Consider the following 21,372-nt stretch of genomic DNA (forward strand, 5'->3'; position numbering starts at 1 on the left):
TTTGTGTACAGGGTGTGTGCAGCTGAACTTTTGGGTAGTGATTTTGGCAGATTGAACCCGATATGAAGATCTTAAATCCGTTTGAAGATCTCAAATCTGTTTGAGCAGCACCTGAATTTCCCTTCAAGGTGTATTAAAGGGCACCAAGCAGCCCCCAGCTGCATGAGCAATAATAATAATAATTATTATTATTATTATTATTAATAATTGCTGTTCTGCTTGGCAAGGTCATCACCTGGCTCCTGATTACATCTTAATAAATGGCAACAAATTACGATACTTCAAGACAATGAATGTCCAACAACATGATTTTAGTATTCCACGTGCCTGAAAAATTTCTCTTTTCTTTCAAGAATGAATCCTGTAGGCTGAAATGCAGCTGGAGAAGGAGGGCAGCTCAGGCCACCGCTGGCCTCAGGAGATTGATAGTGCTGGCAGCTGAGGATCTAATTATGGATTATTTGGGTCGCACTCTTTTATCCCAGGTAGGTGTGACTTGATTGACTCCAAAGAGGTTGGTTCATCCCTGCACAGGGGTTATGCTGAGAGCAGGAGTGAATTATTCCCCTAGAAATTGTCATCCTGGTAATCTTAAAGAGAGTTTAGCAATTCCTGGAAGCAGACATCTTGATTTTATATGGCATTTCATGCATATCTTAATGATATTGCACCAACTGCTGGCAATGAGGTATGTTATTATTACATTTGCATTAGTTATGTGTGTTTTTAATAAAGCTCAGGATGAGAGCATTTACTCAGAAAAATCCTGTTAGGAATGTTTCCTGTACAGCTTCTCTCTCAGTTTGGCAAAGGCAAAGCCCAAACCAGACTGACACAGTCTGCAATCCTTAAACTGACCATAAACAAGACACATGGCAGTGTAGGGTTTATTGCATATTTTAAATTTTCATTGCTTAAGAGATTGAAAAATATTGTCTACTTGAATTACATAATAGCCCACAACTGGATTGCAGTATTTTGATATTTTCCACAGTTTCTTGCATAAGTATTTTTAAAATCTCCCTGTTCTTGTACTTTACCTCATATTACCTATCAATACACAGAACATGTCCAGTGTGTCTGGGAGTTACTGTGGCATTAAATAAAAGCCATGAAGTCAGTGTAAATGATGGGGTGCAGCAATTAGGGCAGCCTGATTTGCCTTTGTTTGTTCCAAATTGCTGTGGAGGAGCTCAGGAGGGATCTGTCCAAGACATTACCTCAGGAAAGAGGCTCAGTCTGATTTATCCATCGTGTGGGCGACACATCTCCAGAACTATATGTTCCACTTTCACAGATGCATACATTCTCAGAGGGGAGGACAAAGAGGTGATGCAGGGAAAAGCATTCCCTGGAAAAACAAAAGCCCAGGTGATCACTCTGTACCTTGGTGTTGCATTTTCTGAGCCTCACACCAAGGAGAGGAGCACGACCCTGCTGCCAGAGTAACCAGGAGTTATGAGTATTCATTTCCTGCCTTCCCAGCACTGATTGCCTGGTAGGCATTTCTTAAGTGATAAAAGTCTGTCTTGTTTTCTGCTGTTTAACTTTGTGATCACTGAACATCCATTAGGGGAGCAGCTTTTGATGAAGGGAAGATTTCACCTTGGCTCGGGAGCTTTTTAATAAAACAGTTGTTATTTTTCTAATTTGTCTTCATACTGTCCCTGAAGCACATTGAGGACAGCAGGGACTGTAGCCAGAGGTGCAGCTCTGCAGAAATAGTTTGTTTTGAGGGAGAGGATAGTTTAGGGAGCTCCAGCCCTTGTTCTTCATGTCCCTTTCTCCCAGCTCCTCACCTGCAGCTCCCCACCCCTTCAGTTGTGCTCTCAGTTGTTTTGTGGCCACAAACTGAACAACTGAGTTAATAATCATCTTTCACCAAGAGATTGTGATAAGCCTGACTGTGCAGTCCCACAGAGTTGTGCCAGCACCACTGAAAAAAACATTGTCACCATAATTCCAGCTGGTTTAGGCTGAGGTGTCACAGAGCAGGACAGTGCCACCTCTTCTCCTGGCTGTTCATGGAATGTGTTGGTGTGTGCCAAGGAACAGCTTCAGCTGGAAGCAGAGTCCTCACCACCATTTTACTGGAGGGATTCTTGTTTTGAGCAAGCTTTGCCTGAAGTTCCACACAGTCTATGCAGCACCCTGCAAATTAAGAAACTCCATCCAATTTTTATTTTGGCTTCCTTTTAGATTCCAGGTGTGGATTATTGCTGGGGTTAATCTCCTGGAAACCCAGGATCCTCCTTGCATTCAGGAGCAACCACAGAGTGTGCAGTGAGAGGGCGGGCCTAGCCCATGCTCACTTAATGACTCCTTTTCCTGCAGCCAATAATCACCCCCAACTTAATTAGCTAATGTTGTGTTTGGGGATTCCATCTTTATGCACCAGGGAAGCCACAGCATTGCAAACCTCTCTGTTGTGTGCCCTTTTATAAAAACTGGATGTACCCATATGGATTGTTTCAAATAAAGATAAATTGCATTAGCACTGTGTGTTTGCAGGTGAAATTGGCTCTGATGCAGCTGCTGTATCAAAGAAATTTCCTTTATTATGAAAGTCCAGTGTTCATGTCCCTCCTTGTGGGATATAATACTGGAGACATTGCTGAGCCTGTGATGAGGAGTTCATCTGGTTCCAAATGAACTACTCAATAACAGGCTGTACATGGTCGAAGGAGAATATCTCCATCAAAGCATTTTGAATTGGTTTAAATTTTTTGTATTGACTAAAGAACCTGAATTTGTTTTTTTTTTTTCCCCAAAAGTCTAAATTTTCTCATGAAAATTTTGACTTTGTATTCTAAAGTTGTGGGGGTCTGTCAAACATTACTCTTTTTTTATGAAATTATGTGAATATTTAATTATCTTTCTTTCTCTCGACACTGAAATTCTCACGGGGGAAAATGTTTTTATTCCCCTGTTGTATGTGCTTGTATCAACAAAAGTTTTTGTGTAAGGCCAAATTTATCAGACTAAATAGGAGCTTTCACATTGACTGGGTTATTCATTAACGGAGGTTACCCTGGAGTTGTTCTCATATGTAAAAGTAAGATTTAGTGCTTAGAGATCAATCTGCTCTTCAATTTGAGGGCTAATCCAGCCAATTCCAGCACAGTGAGGAGGGGACAGCTGAGCAGAAGCAGCAGCTTTGTCCAGAGCTGCCTGGGGCAATAAACCAGAAACCCAAACTCTCCCATCCCTTACCATGCTCCAAGCCAGCCACTTTTTCTTTGGCAGCTCTTTCACATTTCTGCATCTTTGCAGCTTTTGAAAGCAACATTGAACAATATTCCAACATTATAATACAATATTAAAAATAGCTTCGTTTCCTCTAAGAAAAAATAGAATTCCCAGTTATTTCAGTGTCAGGTTATATAATTAATATTTCAGCTACAGGACAAAGTAGACACTTGTTAACGACTGAAATGTATAAAGAACAAGCTCACAAATCCCAGGTTGTATTCTGGTTTCTAAGTGAGACCCAACCTTGTGTGCACACACTCACACTGGGCTTCTCCTGTTCTTATCTCTCTGGCATTACAAAAAAATCTCAGGGTAGGAGAAAAATCTCACATTTCATTTTGTTGACTCCATTAGCTCCATGAAGGAGTTGTGATGCTTTTTATGTTTAAAATTCCTCATTGCAATATAATTGAAAGCTCCTTCAGGAATTGCCTTTATCTTTGTCTGTATCATGTTTGTTTTTTTTTTTTTAATCTGTTCTGACCTTTCCATTACACTTTTCAGTGAATTCTCACATCTCAAATGTCCAGAGATTTCACTCCTGAATTGCTTTTCAGGCAGTGGCAGGGTCAGCTGAGGATACTCCCAGCGAGGACACTGACTCGTGCGCTGGGAAATTCGGTGACGTTGGAGAGCACAAATTCCTTTGTGTGCCAGCAACCCAAACCTGGGGCTGGATGGGGGCTTGGGGGCCTGAACAACAATTCAGGATCAGCCTGAGGAGGTTTCACAGGGACATCAGGTTGGGAATCCTGGGCATGCCCTGAGAGCACAGCCCAGAGACAGGGACTGAATTCCTGCTTTTGCTTCTGTTCCATTCCAAAGTGGGCTTTGTTCATCCAGGAGATTACATTGATTTTTGATCTGGCTGCATGGCCAGCAGAATTCACTATGACTTGTCAATTATTTTGAGATTCTGTGATTTTCTGCACTAAATAATTCATTTGAACCTGATTTGTGGATGTGCCAATGTAGTCACACGGATTCACGGGATCAGAGTCGCTTCTCTTAAGCTGTCCCCAAATACTTTACATGACAATGCCATCAAATCAGGGAACTGGATATTCTGGAGTTAGACCTTGAGCCATCAGTCAGAGTCAGAGTGTAACAGAGCTATAAAAGTGTGCATTGACACGGAGTGTGATCAAATTAATATAAACAATACACTCCCAAGCATATGCCACTTATCCCAGATAAATCCCACTGGCATGTCTAGATTTAGTTTCCATGTTACTCCTTGGATTTGATCATTAGGTAACACTGGACAACATTGATATTGAAGGGAGCAAATCTTGTACAGGATAAATGACAAGAACATTTACTCTGTCAGCTCTCCTTTTACTTCCAGCAGGGAAACTGCATTATCATTGCCACAAACTAATCCCATTTTGTCCCTGAGTGCAGGAGGTCTGCAGCAGAGCAATACAAATGAATTAAAATATATTGATTGTATAGAAAATTAAGTGCAAACTATTTAACACATCCTAAGTGATTAGATGCAATAAAACCTTGCAGAGACAATTGCACAGCTGGCAACCCAAGTCAGGAGAGAACAATTGGGGGAGAGAGGACCTGGCTCCAGACCTTGGCTTTTCCACTGGCAGCCTGACCAACACCCTTTGTGCTGGAGGGGACAGGTGTCAGCCCCTTCCAGTCCCCAGTTGGATTTTACATCAGGTCTCTGTGAGCTCTGCCTTGAAATCCCATTTTTCTAAGCAAAGACAAAGGCAAACACCTTTTATTGGCACTGGTTCTAGGGGAGCAAAGGTGTTACATAAAGGGCTGCTGAGGTTCTGGATTACACAGTATTTTTAAGGGCCATGTGATACATCAGAAACTATTTATGTGTACATTTGAAAGTAGCTGTTGATTACCCAAACTAATTCTTATCCTAAACAGATCAACACTGCCAAGAAGGTACAGAAGAACAATTCTGCAGTAGCATAAAATTGAACTGTCTTGTTTGTGGGTACACGAAAGGATTAAAGAGTATAATTTTACTCTCTTAGACCAAATGAATTCCTAAATTGGAAAAGCAGCTCTGTCCAAGGTCGCCTCTGTTGTTTCCAAAAATATCTCGAAACAAACGCAAGAGGGGCACTTTGTTGGGTGTTATCTAGACATATATAGTTTCAATCAAATTCTTCAACAAGTGTCAGAATAAAAGTCAAACATTTGTCTGACACTGCCAAGTCACCGGCAAGTGAATCCCCTCAAAGGCTGGAAATAAATTTGATAACAGAATTAAGAATTAGGGGATGTTTTCTTTAAAGAAAAAGCCACATTAATTTGGGATTGAATTGTAAACACCTTTTAGATATTTCATGAAAGGGTTGTCTAATTCTTTCCACAACACTGGGTGAAGTGATACAAGGTTGTGTCCATGACCCCAGGAAAATATTTATAGTGCTTTTTCCAGTATATTTTTCCAGTATATGAGTTCCCTTTTTCTCTCTCTTTGTGTTTTACGATCGCCCTTCAATTAAACCAAGAAGCAGAAAAGAACCTTCATGGTGTGAGCGTTTAAAGTGCTGCATTTGCCATGGAAATACTGAAGGGCAGCATGGTAAATAAACCCACAAAAGGAGCAAGAGCCACTGTGGGAGCCTGCTCAGGAGCTGGGGGAGATTTTCCTGGAGGAGATTCAATGTCAGGATGGTGCTGGCAGTGCCCATCCCTGGCACTGCCCCATCCCTGGTACTGCCCATCCCTGGCACTGCCCAGCCCTGGCACTGCCCAGCCCTGGCACTGCCCATTGCCCTGGCACTGCCCAGCCCTGGCACTGCCCATCCCTGGCACTGCCCATTACCCTGGCACTGCCCAGCCCTGGCACTGCCCAGCCCTGGTACTGCCCATCCCTGGCACTGCCCATCCCTGGCACTGCCCATTGCCCTGGCGCTGCCCAGCCCTGGCACTGCCCAGCCCTGGCACTGCCCAGCCCTGGCACTGCCCATCCCTGGTACTGCCCAACCCTGGCACTGCCCAGCCCTGGCACTGCCCATCCCTGGTACTGCCCATCCCTGGCACTGCCCAACCCTGGCACTGCCCAGCCCTGGCACTGCCCATCCCTGGCACTGCCCATTGCCCTGACACTGCCCATTGCCCTGACACTGCCCATCCCTGGCACTGCCCATCCCTGGCACTGCCCAGCCCTGGTACTGCCCATCCCTGACACTGCCCAGCCCCGGCACTGCCCATCCCTGGCACTGCCCATTGCCCTGGCACTGCCCAGCCCCTGGCACTGCCCAGCCCTGGCACTGCCCATCCCTGGCACTGCCCAGCCCTGGCACTGCCCGTTGCCCTGGCACTGCCCATTGCCCTGGCCCTGCCCATCCCTGGCACTGCCCATCCCTGGTACTGCCCAGCCCTGGCACTGCCCATTGCCCTGGCACTGCCCATCCCTGGCACTGCCCATTGCCCTCGCTGCCCCAGGAGCATGCACTGCCTCCCTCACTGCTCCCTGAGCCACGGAAGGCAAAACCAAGCACAGAAACCCTTTGGGCCAGAAGGTGCAACATTGGTGTGAAGTGGTTGAGGAACAGGTTGTCTGTGGGTGACTTTCCGTGCTCTGATAGTTCTGTTTGCTTTTTTTTGTTTTTTTTTTTTATAAAAACACGGCAGGCTCCGAGCACGCCACGAGGGAGATGGGGACAGTTGTGGGATCTCAGCACCTCAGGACTGAGGTGTCACCGAGAGCACCCTTGGGGGGCTCGGGAGTCCTGGAATGTTCCAGAAGTGTCTGGTGGCTGGACTTTGATCCTACACAGGAGACGACACCTGTATGAGGACAGGAGGGTTTCACCGGGGTGAATGGTGAAGGGATGAGTTAATTAGAGAGTGAAACACAGGGTTTAGGATTTCTGTACAGGGGGGTTTAGAGAAGTAAGATGGAGGAATTGGGGCGTGTCCTGTCCTTCTTCTTCTTCTTCTTCTCTCCATCTTCTGTGGTGATGGTGGCACTTTGGGATTGGTCATTACTGAAAGTGCACCGGGCAATAAGAATAAATGGTATTGGGGAAAAATGATAAATATTGTACACGTAACTTTGGGTATAAAGATAGGTGACCGCCCGGAGGGCAGGGAGTGTGCTCATGGCTGGCTGCTGAGCAGAGCTCTGTCGGGCCGAGAGAAAATCTTTTAGATAAACAATTAATAAACACCGAGACCGAGAAAAGAACTGAAGCCTCTTCTGGTCCTTTGATACACGGGCTGTCCCAAGGCCACTCCGGGCCCTTCCAGGCCCTCCAAACAGCCGAAAACCGGACAGACAGTATTTTATAAATACTTTATAAAACCTCCAAGGTTTTAATGCTGCACTCCACAGAAAGCTGCTTTAGGGCACTGCATCATTTAAATAGCAGCTGATAAGCAAAATGTACGATTTTAATGTGATTTTAATTTTAAATGTTTCCACTTTTAGAATTCCAAAGTAATTAATCAGCCATTTTTGCTCTTGGTAATTCTTCACTAATGGCTGTAAAACTTGTATAATAACTGCAAAGAAATGCCTAAACCCTGGTTTACTCACCAGAAAATGCTGTGGTAGTGTAAACCAAGTCAACTGCTGAATTATTAATGCTTTATGACCTTAGAATTTCAACTGCTGTTTGAAAAAGAATAATCCAGTTTCAAAAAACCAAACATCCCCAAATTTTAACTGCAGAGAATCTTAATGGTTTTTAGGGTTTTTTTTCAGCATGAACCAGTTGTAAAATGTATAAAGAAATTGGGAGATTGGTTCCCTCATTATTTCCCTTACTTGGTCATTATTTGTGTGTGATGTAAATCTTTATGGTTTTGTTGTTGTTGCTCCCAAAGAGCAAAGCAAATTTCCTATTCCATTCCAGGAAAAATAAGTAGGGAGAGAGAAAGGAATTTCTCTTTGATAGCTGGTAAGATCCCATTTCCCATATTCCTGTCAACTGCATTTTTCTGGTATTAGCAGAAAGTGCAGGTTTGGGCTTTATCCTATTTCAAGAGTAGACTTAATTAAGTGCTTATTGTATAAATGAGTGGGTTTAGAACTTGAGCAGTTGCAATAAAATTCAGAAGCTTAAAAATGACATCTCACTGTGTATTAAGAGACTGAACTGAAGCAGGAAAATAGACATTGGCTTGAGTAGATCCATTTGGAGGAAAAAAACTCCAGCTCCTGGCTTTCAACAAATGGTGGATGTCTGTATCCTAATTAGCAAAAATTGAGTTTTTTCATTACTATGCAGAATGGAATGGCAAAAAAAAGAGGCAAAAATACACTTTTAAATAATAAATATAAATAATGGCTTTAAATACAAGGGAAAGAATACAGTTTTAGTCAAATGATAAACACTCAATATTTCAGCACTGGATTTGTGCAGCAGCCTCGTAAATGTCTACGAAAAATCAAACCACTTTGCTCAAGACTTGTTATTTCAATTGTTTGTGCTGAGAAGATCTTGCACAAACATTTAATTTTTGCTATAAATTAGAACATGTCCAATGGGACATTGATTTGTGTTGGCTGAAAGGCGTTATTTTAGATAATTACTGTTATTTTTATTTTCAGTGTGCCATAAATCTGATGATGGGCCCTTTAATTCCTGCTTGTTCTGTCAGGATGAAGAACAGAGCTAAATCCAGCAGACCTTGTTTTGGCAAAACTCCCACTGAAGTCGGGGCTTGTGAAAGTCAGGTTTGTCTCCCGGTTCCTGCTGATTATTTGGGACATGTTTGCTCCCTCTGCAAGTCCCCAGAGCTGCTCACCCAGGATGACACCACAGGGATCAGTGTGGAAAATGCCCTTTTCACCCACTGCCCTTGGAATAACACCGATTGCCTGGGGAGTTTGGAGAGCCTCCTTTAAATTCAGAGAGAATTTAAAGAACTCTTTAAACGAGCTGGAAATAGGTCAGATTGTGATTGTTAGAAAACAACTCCCCCCGTGGGTGGTGCCAGACAGGTGGGACCTTGTGATAAAGTTGTTGATTCGTGTAACACTTCCTTACTGGCAGGCCGGGGGTGTCAGTGCCCTGCAGCCAGGCAGCTGAAGGGTTAACGGCGTTCCCGGGCAGGAACCTCCTGCCGGGAGCGATAACCCGGGCACTGCTGGGATTTGCCTTGGAATGGGCTCTGAGCAAACAGGGCCAGACAGAACCAGCCCAGAGCTGCCCCTGTCCCGGCCGGGGGGATGGAGGAGGGTCCCACGCTGTCCCCAGCCTTCCCCCAGGGGACACTGCAGGTGACAGAGCTCAGCCAGTCACCGTCTGCTCCCTGGGGGAGCTGGCTCCGGGCTGGCCAAGCACTGCCACAGGGGATCCATGGGCTCTGCATCCATGGCTCCATGGCACAGGCACGGGGAGTGAGCTCCTGCTGCCTCTGGGCACACACAGAACACTGATCCAGGCTCTGAGCTGCACCTGCAGCTCCTGGGCCAGATCCCACATTGATCCCATGGGCAGTACATTGATCCCATGGGCAGTGCATGATCCATGGGCAGTACTGATCCATGGGCAGTACATTGATCCCATGGGCAGTACATGATCCATGGGCAGTACCTGATCCATGGACAGTACATTGATTCCATGGGCAGTGCATTGATTCCATGGGCAGAACATGATCCATGGGCAGCACCTGATCCATGGGCAGTGCATGATCCATGGGCACTACATGATGCATGGGCAGTGCATGATCCATGGGCAGTACCTGATCCATGGGCAGTGCATTGATTCCATGGGCAATACATGATCCATCACCTCCAGCTCCTGAGCAAGATCCCACATTGATCCCATGGGCAGAGCATGATCCATGGGCAGTACATTGATCCCATAGGCAGTGCATTGATCCCATGGGTAGTACTGATCCATGGGCAGTGCATGATCCATGGGCAGTACCTGATCCATGGGCAGTACATTGATCCCATGGGCAGTACATGATCCATGGGCAGTGCATGATCCATGGGCAGTACCTGATCCATGGGCAGTACATTGATCCCATGGGCAGTACCTGATCCATGGGCAGTACATTGATCCCATGGGCAGAGCATGATCCATGGGCAGTACATGATCCCATGGGCAGTGCATTGATCCCATGGGCAGTACATGATCCATGGGCAGTGCATGATCCATGGGCAGTACATTGATCCCATAGGCAGTGCATTGATCCCATGGGTAGTACTGATCCATGGGCAGTACATTGATTCCATGGGCAGAGCATGATCCATGGGCAGTACCTGATCCATGGGCAGTACATTGATTCCATGGGCAGTACATGATCCATGGGCAGTGCATGATCCATGGGCACTACATGATCCCATGGGCAGTACATTGATTCCATGGGCAGAGCATGATCCATGGGCAGAACATGATCCATGGGGAGTACATTGATCCCATGGGCAGTACATGATCCATGGGCAGTGCATGATCCATGGCCAGAACATGATCCATGGGCAGTACATGATCCATGGCCAGAACATTGATCCATGGGCAGTACCTGATCCATGGGCACTACATGATCCATGGGCAGTACATTGATTCCATGGGCAGTACATGATCCATAGGCAGTGCATTGATCCCATGGGTAGTACATGATCCATGGGCAGTGCATGATCTATGGGCAGTACCTGATCCATGGGCAGTACCTGATCCATGGGCAGTACATGATCCATGACCTCCAGCTCCTGAGCAAGATCCCACACTGATTCCACAGGCAGTACCTGATCCACGGGCATCTCCAGGCACTGCTGCCACCTCTGCTGCAGCCTGGTCTGCAACTGAGAGCAGCATCAACTGCAGGGAAGTCTTGTCAAGAAAGCTCTGCAAACGGGAATGTTTAAACACAAAACCCTTCATGGCTGTGGGCACCTACATGCATGTGACATCCTCAGGAGTAACCTCCATGAGAGTAAAGAGATGAAAATAAGCAATCCTAGGTTTGGGTAGCAAAGGAAGTTTTATAACATCCATTTTAGTTATTATAGTTCAAGTGGAAGTAAGATGGTGCCTCTAATGTAAACCAGATTATCTGATACCCAGATGGTAAATGGCTGCTACTAAAACACAGTGGATGTGCTGCTTTCCCATGCCAGTTTCTGATGTCTGGAACTATTTCATCTCTCAGGTCCATGTGGATCTCACTGTAGCTCCAAGGACAGCTGAAATCAACATCACTAAATCCCCCAAAGCTGCAGAATATTGCAGTAGTGTTATAGCTGGGATGGATGCCTCATCCAGTTCTGGACAGGGATAAGGAGAAGCCTTTGCAACCAAAGTGAGCTGCTGCTCATGTGACTGCTTGGATTGGTGTTCCAGCTGGGACAAATCTGGTAAGTGCTGCTGCCTCGAATTTACCTAAATTTTTGATTTATTTGGACCTTTCCAATAGAAATGCAAGTATTTTGCCATTTAGAATATTTAATCTTATTAACCAGTCAGGCTATTAGTAATAACAAAGTAAAAAACTGAGAAGTTAGCTTTTTTTGTTGCAAGATAGGAAGATAAAACTGTGAAATTCCAAGATTTTTGAATGCTGCCATCAAATTCTGCACTAGATGGAAAAGCCAGTGAACAGAATCCATTAAGGCTGCATTTATTAAATGTCCACTTGTATAAAAAGCTAAAAATAGTGTTTGAGTTTTTCCAATTTTCCTTTGATAACAGTTATTATGATTTTTTGCTTCATCTCAGAAAGTCATTTTGCTGCTGCTGCTGCAGTGTATAATGTGTGCCCTTTCTTGGTGCAGCACAAATGACAGAGCACTAATCAGATCAGAACAACAATCACGTCATCTTTGAGTAACTAGCAATAAACTGTTTTTATAAGGAAGAAAGATGAACTATTTTTAGGGTAACTGAACAGAAACCCAGCAAATGATTGTACTCAGTCTTACTCCACATCACTGCTGTGAGTTTCCAAGGCATTGCTTTTCCCTGGGCAGCAGGCTAATCCCTGTCATACATCTTTGTGTAAATGGTCCAGTCAAATAGGATTTCCAAGGTCTGGGTAAAAGTTTTGACTTCCAGTCTATGAAATCTCCTTTCTCCCTTCCCTGTCAGTGACTCTGAACCACAGGCTGATCCCTGAGTAACCTAAATGTCCATTTTTGGTGATTATCCCATGTTTTCAGTGTGTCTCACATCTCCTTGTGTGTTATTTTCCTGTTGCTGTCAAGCCTTCAGCAGGCAGGGACGGCTGTGCCGTGGCTCCTGCAGCTCTGCACCTGGGCAGGGGCTGTGTGGGGCTGATGGCACAAAGCCCCCAGGAGTCCCTGGAGATGGCAGTGCCCACCCAACAGCCTGGCCTTCCCTGCAGAGATTCCTGCCCTGCAGCAGTCAGCTCCTGGAGGCAGGGGGTGGTGGCACAGCTCCCCCTGTGTCTGTGCCTTCCTCCCCCCGTGCCAGGGCACCCTGCTCCTCTCCCTGGCCTGGGACAGTGGGGTCAGTGTGCAGCTGTTGGGAAAAACCATCTCCAGCTATTTGGCAGCGTGGGAGGGTGGCATGAGGATGTCCTGGGATCTGTGGATCCCACTCCTCACACCCTGAGCCCTTTGGAAGCTTCTCAAATAAATGTCATTAAATAACCCCATTGTTCCTGTGACCCAGCCATCAACAATTTCCTTCTTTCACCCAAAAAATGTAAAAAAGAAGAATATCATACAGTCAAAATGTAGTTTTGCCAGTTTTTATTTTAGTCCTGCTAACAAATATATTTAATGCAAAGGCAAACCAGGAACTCTATATATAATTACCATACTCTCTGGATATAGAAACCAGCAGAAGATCTCATAGTTAGGTATCAAAGAAAGCAAAATTACTTTTTTTATATCCTGAAAAAAGACACTCTACTTCAAGCAGGAAAAACTATAAAAAACCCCACCAACCTATCTAGGAATCCAGTAAGCCAAAGGAGAGCAGCAGAAGCTGTGTCCCACAGAATTATCTCTGTGCTGCTGATCTGTGACAGGCCAGGAGCTGCTCCTCTGCAATGGTGACGTGTGGGGGACACTCAGTCCCCACCTCCATCCCTGTGCCCCAGGGCCACCTCTGAGGGCAGGGACAGCTCAGGGCTGCACTCCAGGCCAGATGCAAGAACCCCTGGGCCATCTCTGCATCCATGGATAACCTCCAGCCCTGGATGACCCTCTCTGTGTGGGTGTAATCCCTTTGGAATTGCACCGTGCAGACAAAACAGCTCCAAACTCCTCCCTGGGGAAAGCTTCAGCCGAGCTCCCTTTACATTTTCACTCTCAGAAAATACAGAGGGGGTAAATGTGCAAGGAAAAAACTTCTGTTAAAAACAACAGCAGCAAAAGATAATGGAAAAAGCTCAGAATCCAAGTGATTGTTCTGCAGGCAATCAGCTGAGCTCAACTGTGCAAGGAAAGAATGGGCAGCAGTGCTGGGGCCAGGCCAGCAGCTCCTGCTGCCACACTGCCTGGGTAAGGACAATGGGGACAGCAGGGCCAAGCCAGGAGGGCCACAATTATACAACATCAAGACTCTCAGGCCTTGCAGAAATGTGACCTTATCGATAGAGAATGAGAGGCAGAGCAATTACATGAGTTTTCTGTGACCCTGCAGAGGATTTGTTTCCCTTTGATCTCCCTGCAGATGCCATTGCTGGCCTCCTGAAACACAGATTTACGAGCAGGTTCAGCCCAGTGCAGCCTCCCAAAGCTTCCAGCCATGGCACATGGGCACTGAGACACAGAGCAAAAGCTTCCAGAGGGGCTCTTTGCTCTCTCTGTTTATGCACCAAAACCCAACCATGTACAAAAACTGTAGAATTGATGAAAGCAACAGTATTTAACAAGAGTCCTCCTACTTCATGTGGGTATCAGGAGGAAGAATTCATAACACAAGCCTATCTTTACCTCCTTCCTGAATGATCTGACCAATGGCTGCTTGATTTTGTTGTTTCAGAAAACATTCTCTCTTACATTCCATTAATTTCTCAAAGTCCTGCCACATTTTCATTTGCTTCATGTTCGGCCCGTGACTTTCCCGGACAACTTTCTGTTTCTCTCGTAGTTTCTGTTAAAAATTCAAAAAGATCAGATTTCTGCAACAGCTCTACACCACAAAAGTTGCTCACATAAGCAGCTTGGAATGACAGAGATTTTTATATGCTATGGAAATATTGTTTTGTTCACACTGATAACACTCCCTGCAAGTGCTAAAGGCATTAACACCTGGGACTTAGATCCTTGTATGGATTGACAACTATTTCCATGGTTTTTAGCTGTCTAGTCTTATCTACTTGAGAACTTATGCTAAAAATCTGACATCATTTCCATGCAGAGCCCTTGCAGTATCAAGGTACAACCTGCAATGGATTCACACCACGATACTCTAACACGAAATCCATGTTTTACAATTAAACCCCCTCCTGATTATTAAGAGAGGCAGCCCAGACCTGTAAAAATCACTCAGACTGAGTAAGAAAAGGAAATTAATAAAAGCTGTTTGGTGTGACTTGCTAAGCCCAGCCTCGTCCCTGCTGATCTGAGCTTCAGACAAGATTAAAACTGGACAACTGCTTTTGTCTGACACTGCTGATCCCCTGGCCTTTAGCAGCTGTGATAAGGGTGACAGGCTCACAATTTATTGTCTTCAACAGGTTGCTTTATATACAACAGAAAATCTGAGCTGGCACAGTTCCTTATGCCCTGTTCAGGGTCTTATCCAAATGGTTTTCAGGGAATGTGCTGTCACATTGAGCTGTTTGCCATCCCTTCCAGCAGCCCATGCTATTCCCTGCAGGAAATCAAGCCCTGAGGAGGGAGCAGGATCCTTTTCCAAGGTATTAATTACCAATGCCAGCAGTGATGGAATTTTCTTTGTAGGCTGCACAATGCTTTTTATAAAAGACTGACCACAGCCCCACTAAAATACAAACTGTACAATGGCTGTACAAGGTAAAAGCCTCATTCTTACCTTCCCAAGGTTTTCTTGTTCAAGGATTATTCGTGTATACTGTTCTCTAAAGGAAACATAAAAAGATTTTATCATGATTTGGTTCTGTGTAACAGGACAGAATAATGATGCAAACATGGAAAATAATGGAAGTATTGGGAGGTTCATAAATGAGACAGAAGAGGAAACACAAAGAAATCTTTTTGTCATTGGACAAAATGAATCCTTGACATGAAGGATCAGATCTCCTTATCTCAGCTGTGCAGCTGGGAAAAGTGATACTGGCTGAGGTCTCTTACAGTTTTGAAGCAGGCATGATCACTGCTCCTTCCAGCTTGGGGGCAACAGCGCGGCCATGCAGAGGAGATCCTGATCCTTCTGTGATTAATTTATCCTGGAGACATCCTGAGGGGAGCCACAGCTCACTTGGACAGGTGTCAGAATTCACACAGCCCTTAACTGCTGGGAATGGATGGGTGGGAATGGCCAGGAATGAGGGGAAAATCCAGGAATGAGGGGAAAATCCAGGAATGAGAGGGAAATCCAGGAATGAGGAGAAATGGCCAGGAATGAGGGGAAAAGACCAGGAATGAGGGGGAATGGCCAGGAATGAGGGGAAAATCCAGGAATGAGGGGAAAATCCAGGAATGAGGGGGAATGGCCAGGAATGAGGGGAAAATCCAGGAATGAAGGGAAAATCCAGGAATGAGGGGAAAAGACCAGGAATGAGGGGGAATGGCCAGGAATGAGGGGGAATGGCCAGGAATGAGGAGGAAATCCAGGAATGAGGGGGAATGGCCAGGAATAAGGGGAAAAGACCAGGAATGAAGGGGAATGGCCAGGAATGAGGGGAAAAGACCAGGAATGAGGGGGAATGGCCAGGAATGAGGGGAAATGGCCAGAAATGGGGGAGAATGGCCAGGAATGAGGAGGAAATCCAGGAATGAGGGGGAATGGCCAGGAATGAAGGGGAATGGCCAGGAATGAGGGGAAAAGACCAGGAATGAGGGGAAATGGCCAGGAATGAGGGGAAAAGACCAGGAATGAGGGGGAATGGCCAGGAATGAGGGGGAATGGCCAGGAATGAGGGGAAAACACCAGGAATGAGGGGGAATGGCCAGGAATGAGGGGAAATGGCCAGAAATGGGGGAGAATGGCCAGGAATGAGGGGAAAACACCAGGAATGAGGGGGAAATCCAGGAATGAGGGGGAATGGCCAGGAATGAGGGGGAAATCCAGGAATGAGGGGAAAATCCAGGAATGAGGGGGAATGGCCAGGAATGAGGGGAAAATCCAGGAATGAGGGGGAATGGCCAGGAATGAGGGGAAAAGACCAGGAATGAGGGGGAATGGCCAGGAATGAGGGGAGAAGACCAGGAATGAGGAGGAAATCCAGGAATGAGGGGAATTGGCCAGGAATGAGGGGGAATGGCCAGGAATGAGGGGAAAAGACCAGGAATGAGGGGGGAATGGCCAGGAATGAGGGGGAAATCCAGGAATGAGGGGAAAAGACCAGGAATGAGAGGGAAATCCAGGAATGAGAGGAAAAGACCAGGAATGAGGGGAAAAGACCAGGAATGAGGGGAAAAGACCAGGAATGAGGGCGAATTGCCAGGAATGAGGGGAAAATCCAGGAATGAGGGGAATGGCCAGGAATGAGGGGAAAAGACCAGGAATGAAGGGGAATGGCCAGGAATGAGGAAGAAATCCAGAAATGAGGGGAAAATCTAGGAATGAGGGGGAATGGCCAGGAATGAGGGAGAATGGCCAGGAATGAGGGGAAAATCCAGGAATGAGGGGAAAAGACCAGGAATGAGGGGGAAATCCAGGAATGAGGGGAAAATCCAGGAATGAGGGGGAATGGCCAGGAATGAGGGGAAAAGACCAGGAATGAGGGGGAAATCCAGGAATGAGGGGAAAAGACCAGGAATGAGGGGGGAATGGCCAGGAATGAGGGGAAAATCCAGGAATGAGGGGAAAAGACCAGGAATGAGGAGGAAATCCAGGAATGAGGGGAAAAGACCAGGAAAGAGGGGAAAAGACCAGGAATGAGGGGAAAAGACCAGGAATGAGGGGAAAATCCAGGAATGAGGGGAAAATCCAGGAATGAGGGGGAAATCCAGGAATGAGGGGAAAAGACCAGGAATGAGGGGGAATGGCCAGGAATGAGGGGAAAATCCAGGAATGAGGGGAAAATCTAGGAATGAGGGGAAAATCCAGGAATGAGGGGAAAATCCAGGAATGAGAGGGAAATCCAGGAATGAGGGGAAAATCTAGGAATGAGGGGAAAATCCAGGAATGAGGGGGAATGGCCAGGAATGAGGGGAAAATCCCGGAATGAGTGGGAATGGCCAGGAATGAGGGGGAATGGCCAGGAATGAGGGGGAATGGCCAGGAATGAGGGGAAAATCCAGGAATGAAGGGAAAATCCAGGAATGAGGGGAAAAGACCAGGAATGAGGGGAAAAGACCAAGAATGAGGAGGAAATCCAGGAATGAGGGGGAATGGCCAGGAATGAGGGGAAAATCCAGGAATGAGGAGGAAATCCAGGAATGAGGGGGAATGGCCAGGAATGAGGGGGAAATCCAGGAATGAGGGGAAAAGACCAGGAATGAGGGGGAATGACCAGGAGTGAGGGGGAAATCCAGGAATGAGGGGGAATGGCCAGGAATGAGGGGAAAATCCAGGAATGAGGGGGAATGGCCAGGAATGAGGGGAAAATCCAGGAATGAGGGGATAATCCAGGAATCAGGGGGATTGGCCTTTCAGGCCAGGCCTGACAGGGACACAGTGCAGTGGCAATGTGCACGTTCCTCTCCCAGGACAGCCCTCACATTTAGGGCCTGGGTACAGGCTGAGAAGTGTTAATGCTGATTTGCAGCATGGACACCCCTGGCTGGCCACCTCTGTCTGCACCAGGTGGCCTCATCTCTCTGCCATACCTGACCCATGACCCCTGGCAGTAAAATCTGCACACCACAACAGCACCGTGCACACACAGCACAGGCACTTATCTTTAGCTTTTCTGAGGTGTGACAATAGAAAAAAACCTGTGCACTGAGCCATTTGGAAAAGAAAAATCAATTCTATTTTGTGTATAATTGTTACATTTTTCTGGTGTGAGAATCAGCTAGTGGAATTCCAAATGACCCAGCTCATTTAAAGAGCTTTCTAAAGTGCTCAGGGTAGATGACCTCTGAGTGGAGAAATCCTGATTTCCAGAAAGAAATGTTCCCCTTCATGATGCCAGAGCCTGAGGGTTTCCTGGAGTGAGAGCAGCTGTGTGGACCCCAAGCTCTGTGTTCCCTGATTCCTTCCCTTTCTCCCAAGGACTTTCACTGGAGCACTGGGGCCTGGGCCAGCTGCTCCTGGAGCTGGATCCTTCAGGATCTCCTGCTCTTGGACAATCCCAGCCAGAAGAGATCAGAGCTGTGCTGAGGCTGCTCCAGGTGCTGTCCCACTGATCCCAGCAATCCTGGCTGAAGCTGTTCTTTGCCCTGGCACACAGCACATGTTCTCACACATTTGGCCTCCAGAACACCCTCTTTTCTTTTTCTTTTTTTTTTTTTTTTTTTTTTTTTTTTTAAGTAGAGTTTTCAAAGTAATCATCAGAAGATTTTCTGTCTTTCCTAGTAAGTTTTTCTTTACTATTTATAATGATGACTGGAAAGAATGTAACTTAATAACTTTGTTAAAACCCTACAACTTTTTATTTTTAGAAAAGAAAATTAACTTTTCACATTCCTAACAAGTGACTCCACGGAACAGAGAGTTTATATTGAATAAAGAGGGTCTGAATTAAGACATTTTTTGTTCAATACGTTCTTAGGAAAGTGCAATTCTATTTATGGTTCATTTTTACTCCGTTTACATTCCAGCGCTTGCTGAAAAATACATTCAGGTTCTAAAGGGATGTCTAGAGAAAAATGTCATCGTCTCATTTTATATTTTGCTCAGATCTCTCCACTGCACTTTACTGTAACTCACTGAAATGAGACAGCTCTGTGACCCCTTAGCAAGGTCAGGGCTGGCTGCTCCCTGTGGGAGGATCATTTCCACAGTGGGGCAGTGAAACAGGGACAGCACAGAGGGGGGGCAGCCTGCTCACCTTCCCTGCCCATAGCTGGCACTGCAGGGCTGGCCTCTGATGGTGCTCTGTGTCACTCCCACATCCTGATGTCCAATCCCACATCCTGATGTCCAATCCCCCATCCTGCATGTCCAATCCCCCATCCTGCATGTCCAATCCCCCATCCTGATGTCCAGTCCCCCATCCTGCATCTCCAATCCCACATCCTGATGTCCAATCCCACATCCTGATGTCCAATCCCCCATCCTGCATCTCCAATCCCCCATCCTGATGTCCAATCCCCCATCCTGCATCTCCAATCCCCCATCCTGATGTCCAATCCCACATCCTGATGTCCAATCCCCCATCCTGATGTCCAATCCCCCATCCTGCATCTCCAATCCCCCATCCTGCATCTCCAATCCCCCATCCTGCATCTCCAATCCCCCATCCTGATGTCCAATCCCCCATCCTGCATCTCCAGTCCCCCATCCTGATGTCCAATCCCCCATCCTGCATGTCCAATTCCCAGGATCTGAGCTGGAGTGAACCAACCCGAGCTCCCACTCCTCACTGTCTGACCCTGCTGCCTCATCCTCATCCCCATGAATATTCACATCATCACTAAGGTTTTATCTGTTCAGCCTTCTGCTTAATTGTGCTGTTTCATCTTTCCTTCATTAGATAAATGTTTATTTCCTACAGCCTTTCATTATTTTGTGAGATGGAGCAAGAGCCCTCTCAGCCTCCATCACCTTTTCTCTGCTCATCTTCTCCCTCCCCAGTGTTGGTAGTTTTGATTCTTTGCTTACTCTTACTTTGCTACACCCTTTACTACGCAGTGTTTGAGCACTCCCATGCCTGCCATCCTTGCAGAAGGTCTCTGATGGATCTTCCTCTGCTCCTTCCCTTCCTGGTGATCTCTGCCTCCTCCTCTGGATGATGGAGCTGCAGCTCCACTGGTACCAGTGCAAGGGCCTTCAGGAAAGGGTCTGATGGATTCTCCTGAGAGAATCCCTGGGGTTTTCTCCCTGTCTGACACATTTCCCTATCAACGGTCATAAAACTGAGCAAACATGAATTTTAGAACTGTTTGATAAATGTTTTCATGACTGGGAAGTACTGTGGTGGGAAATCAAAGACCACTGGTGAAACTGCCGACACCAACTGGATTATTTTGTTGTCAACAAGGATCAAATATTTACTTTTCTGGAAAACAGAATTTCTATTTCATGCAATATTCTGAAACTCTGAAAAGCTAATTATGAACAATAAGCTCTGGGTATTTTGACACTTTTACCAACTGGAAATTATAAATGTTTTGGATTTTCCTGATGCTTAATTTTGAAACAGTTTGTTGACTGTTGCCTGAATTTTGTTTCAGCTTTTATGTTGTATTAGAAGATTGAACATACACAAAATCTTCAGCAGGATACTTTCACAAAAATATTTAGTTAAGTTACACTTAGTTAAGTGTAAAAAATCTCTATGACATGGTAACATTTAGACTTAGCACAGATAATGAATCTAAAATATCTCATTCTCAGAAAACATTTCCATCTTTGGCAGGAAAAATTTCTATTTAAAATAGAAAACTACACCAAAAATAATCAGCAGCTCAGTTTATAGTATTTCCTGTTTCTCTTGCTGCCAGTCAGAGGCAAGGGGTCCTGAAAGGAGTCATGGGATGAAGGAAGTGGCTTTTTACTGGAGTCTCTGAAACTGAGGGTAAGGATGGAGGGTTGTGGATGGTGCAGAACCATCCTCAGGGTGTGGGGCTGCCAGCTACAGCCTGGCCTGGGCTGGGAATCTCCAGTGGGAGGGACAAATCTCCTGCTATGTCTGACAGAACTTGTACGTTCACAGCAGTATAGGCTGGGATCCGAGATGCTTATTTTTAGATTATTATAGAGTTTCTAAATTTATCAGGTGAACTCCTCCAACCCAAATGCCAATGAGAAAATTCCTGACTTCATCCTCAGCTTGTGAATCTCCCTCAGGTCGCCCTGAGGGGAGAGAATGGAGCCGTGCCCCGCTCACCGAAGCGCCCGGCGCCGCTCCTGCGGCTCGGGGGACACGTAGGCCTTCATCTCCTCCCTGGCCCGCTGCAGCTGCACCTCCAGGCTCTGGGAAGGAAGGAACACACCATCAAACACATGCACG

The 21,372-nt window shown here is 46.1% G+C and overlaps 1 protein-coding gene and 1 long non-coding RNA gene across 2 annotated transcripts in view; one reads left to right on the plus strand and one right to left on the minus strand.

The window, feature by feature from the left end:
* Positions 1–12,528, plus strand: part of LOC141731169 (uncharacterized) — a 32,886-nt gene extending 20,358 nt beyond the window's left edge. The window contains exons 3-5 of the long non-coding RNA XR_012583122.1: positions 354–485; positions 8,798–8,923; positions 11,347–12,528. This is a non-coding gene — a long non-coding RNA (uncharacterized LOC141731169). The remainder of the gene's footprint in view (positions 1–353; positions 486–8,797; positions 8,924–11,346) is intronic.
* Positions 12,529–12,878: 350 nt separating this feature from the next.
* The window catches only part of IFT81 (intraflagellar transport 81), a 41,372-nt gene continuing 32,878 nt past the window's right edge, over positions 12,879–21,372 (minus strand). Inside the window, exons 16-18 of the mRNA XM_005491522.4 lie at positions 21,250–21,335; positions 15,162–15,207; positions 12,879–14,258 (exon numbers count right to left, since the gene is read on the minus strand). Coding sequence (XP_005491579.2) covers positions 14,076–14,258; positions 15,162–15,207; positions 21,250–21,335 — 315 coding nt within the window. The 3' untranslated portion in view covers positions 12,879–14,075. The remainder of the gene's footprint in view (positions 14,259–15,161; positions 15,208–21,249; positions 21,336–21,372) is intronic.

The sequence above is a fragment of the Zonotrichia albicollis genome, chromosome 18, assembly GCF_047830755.1.
Source record: "Zonotrichia albicollis isolate bZonAlb1 chromosome 18, bZonAlb1.hap1, whole genome shotgun sequence".
In the NCBI taxonomy this organism is placed as follows: Eukaryota; Metazoa; Chordata; class Aves; order Passeriformes; family Passerellidae; genus Zonotrichia; species Zonotrichia albicollis.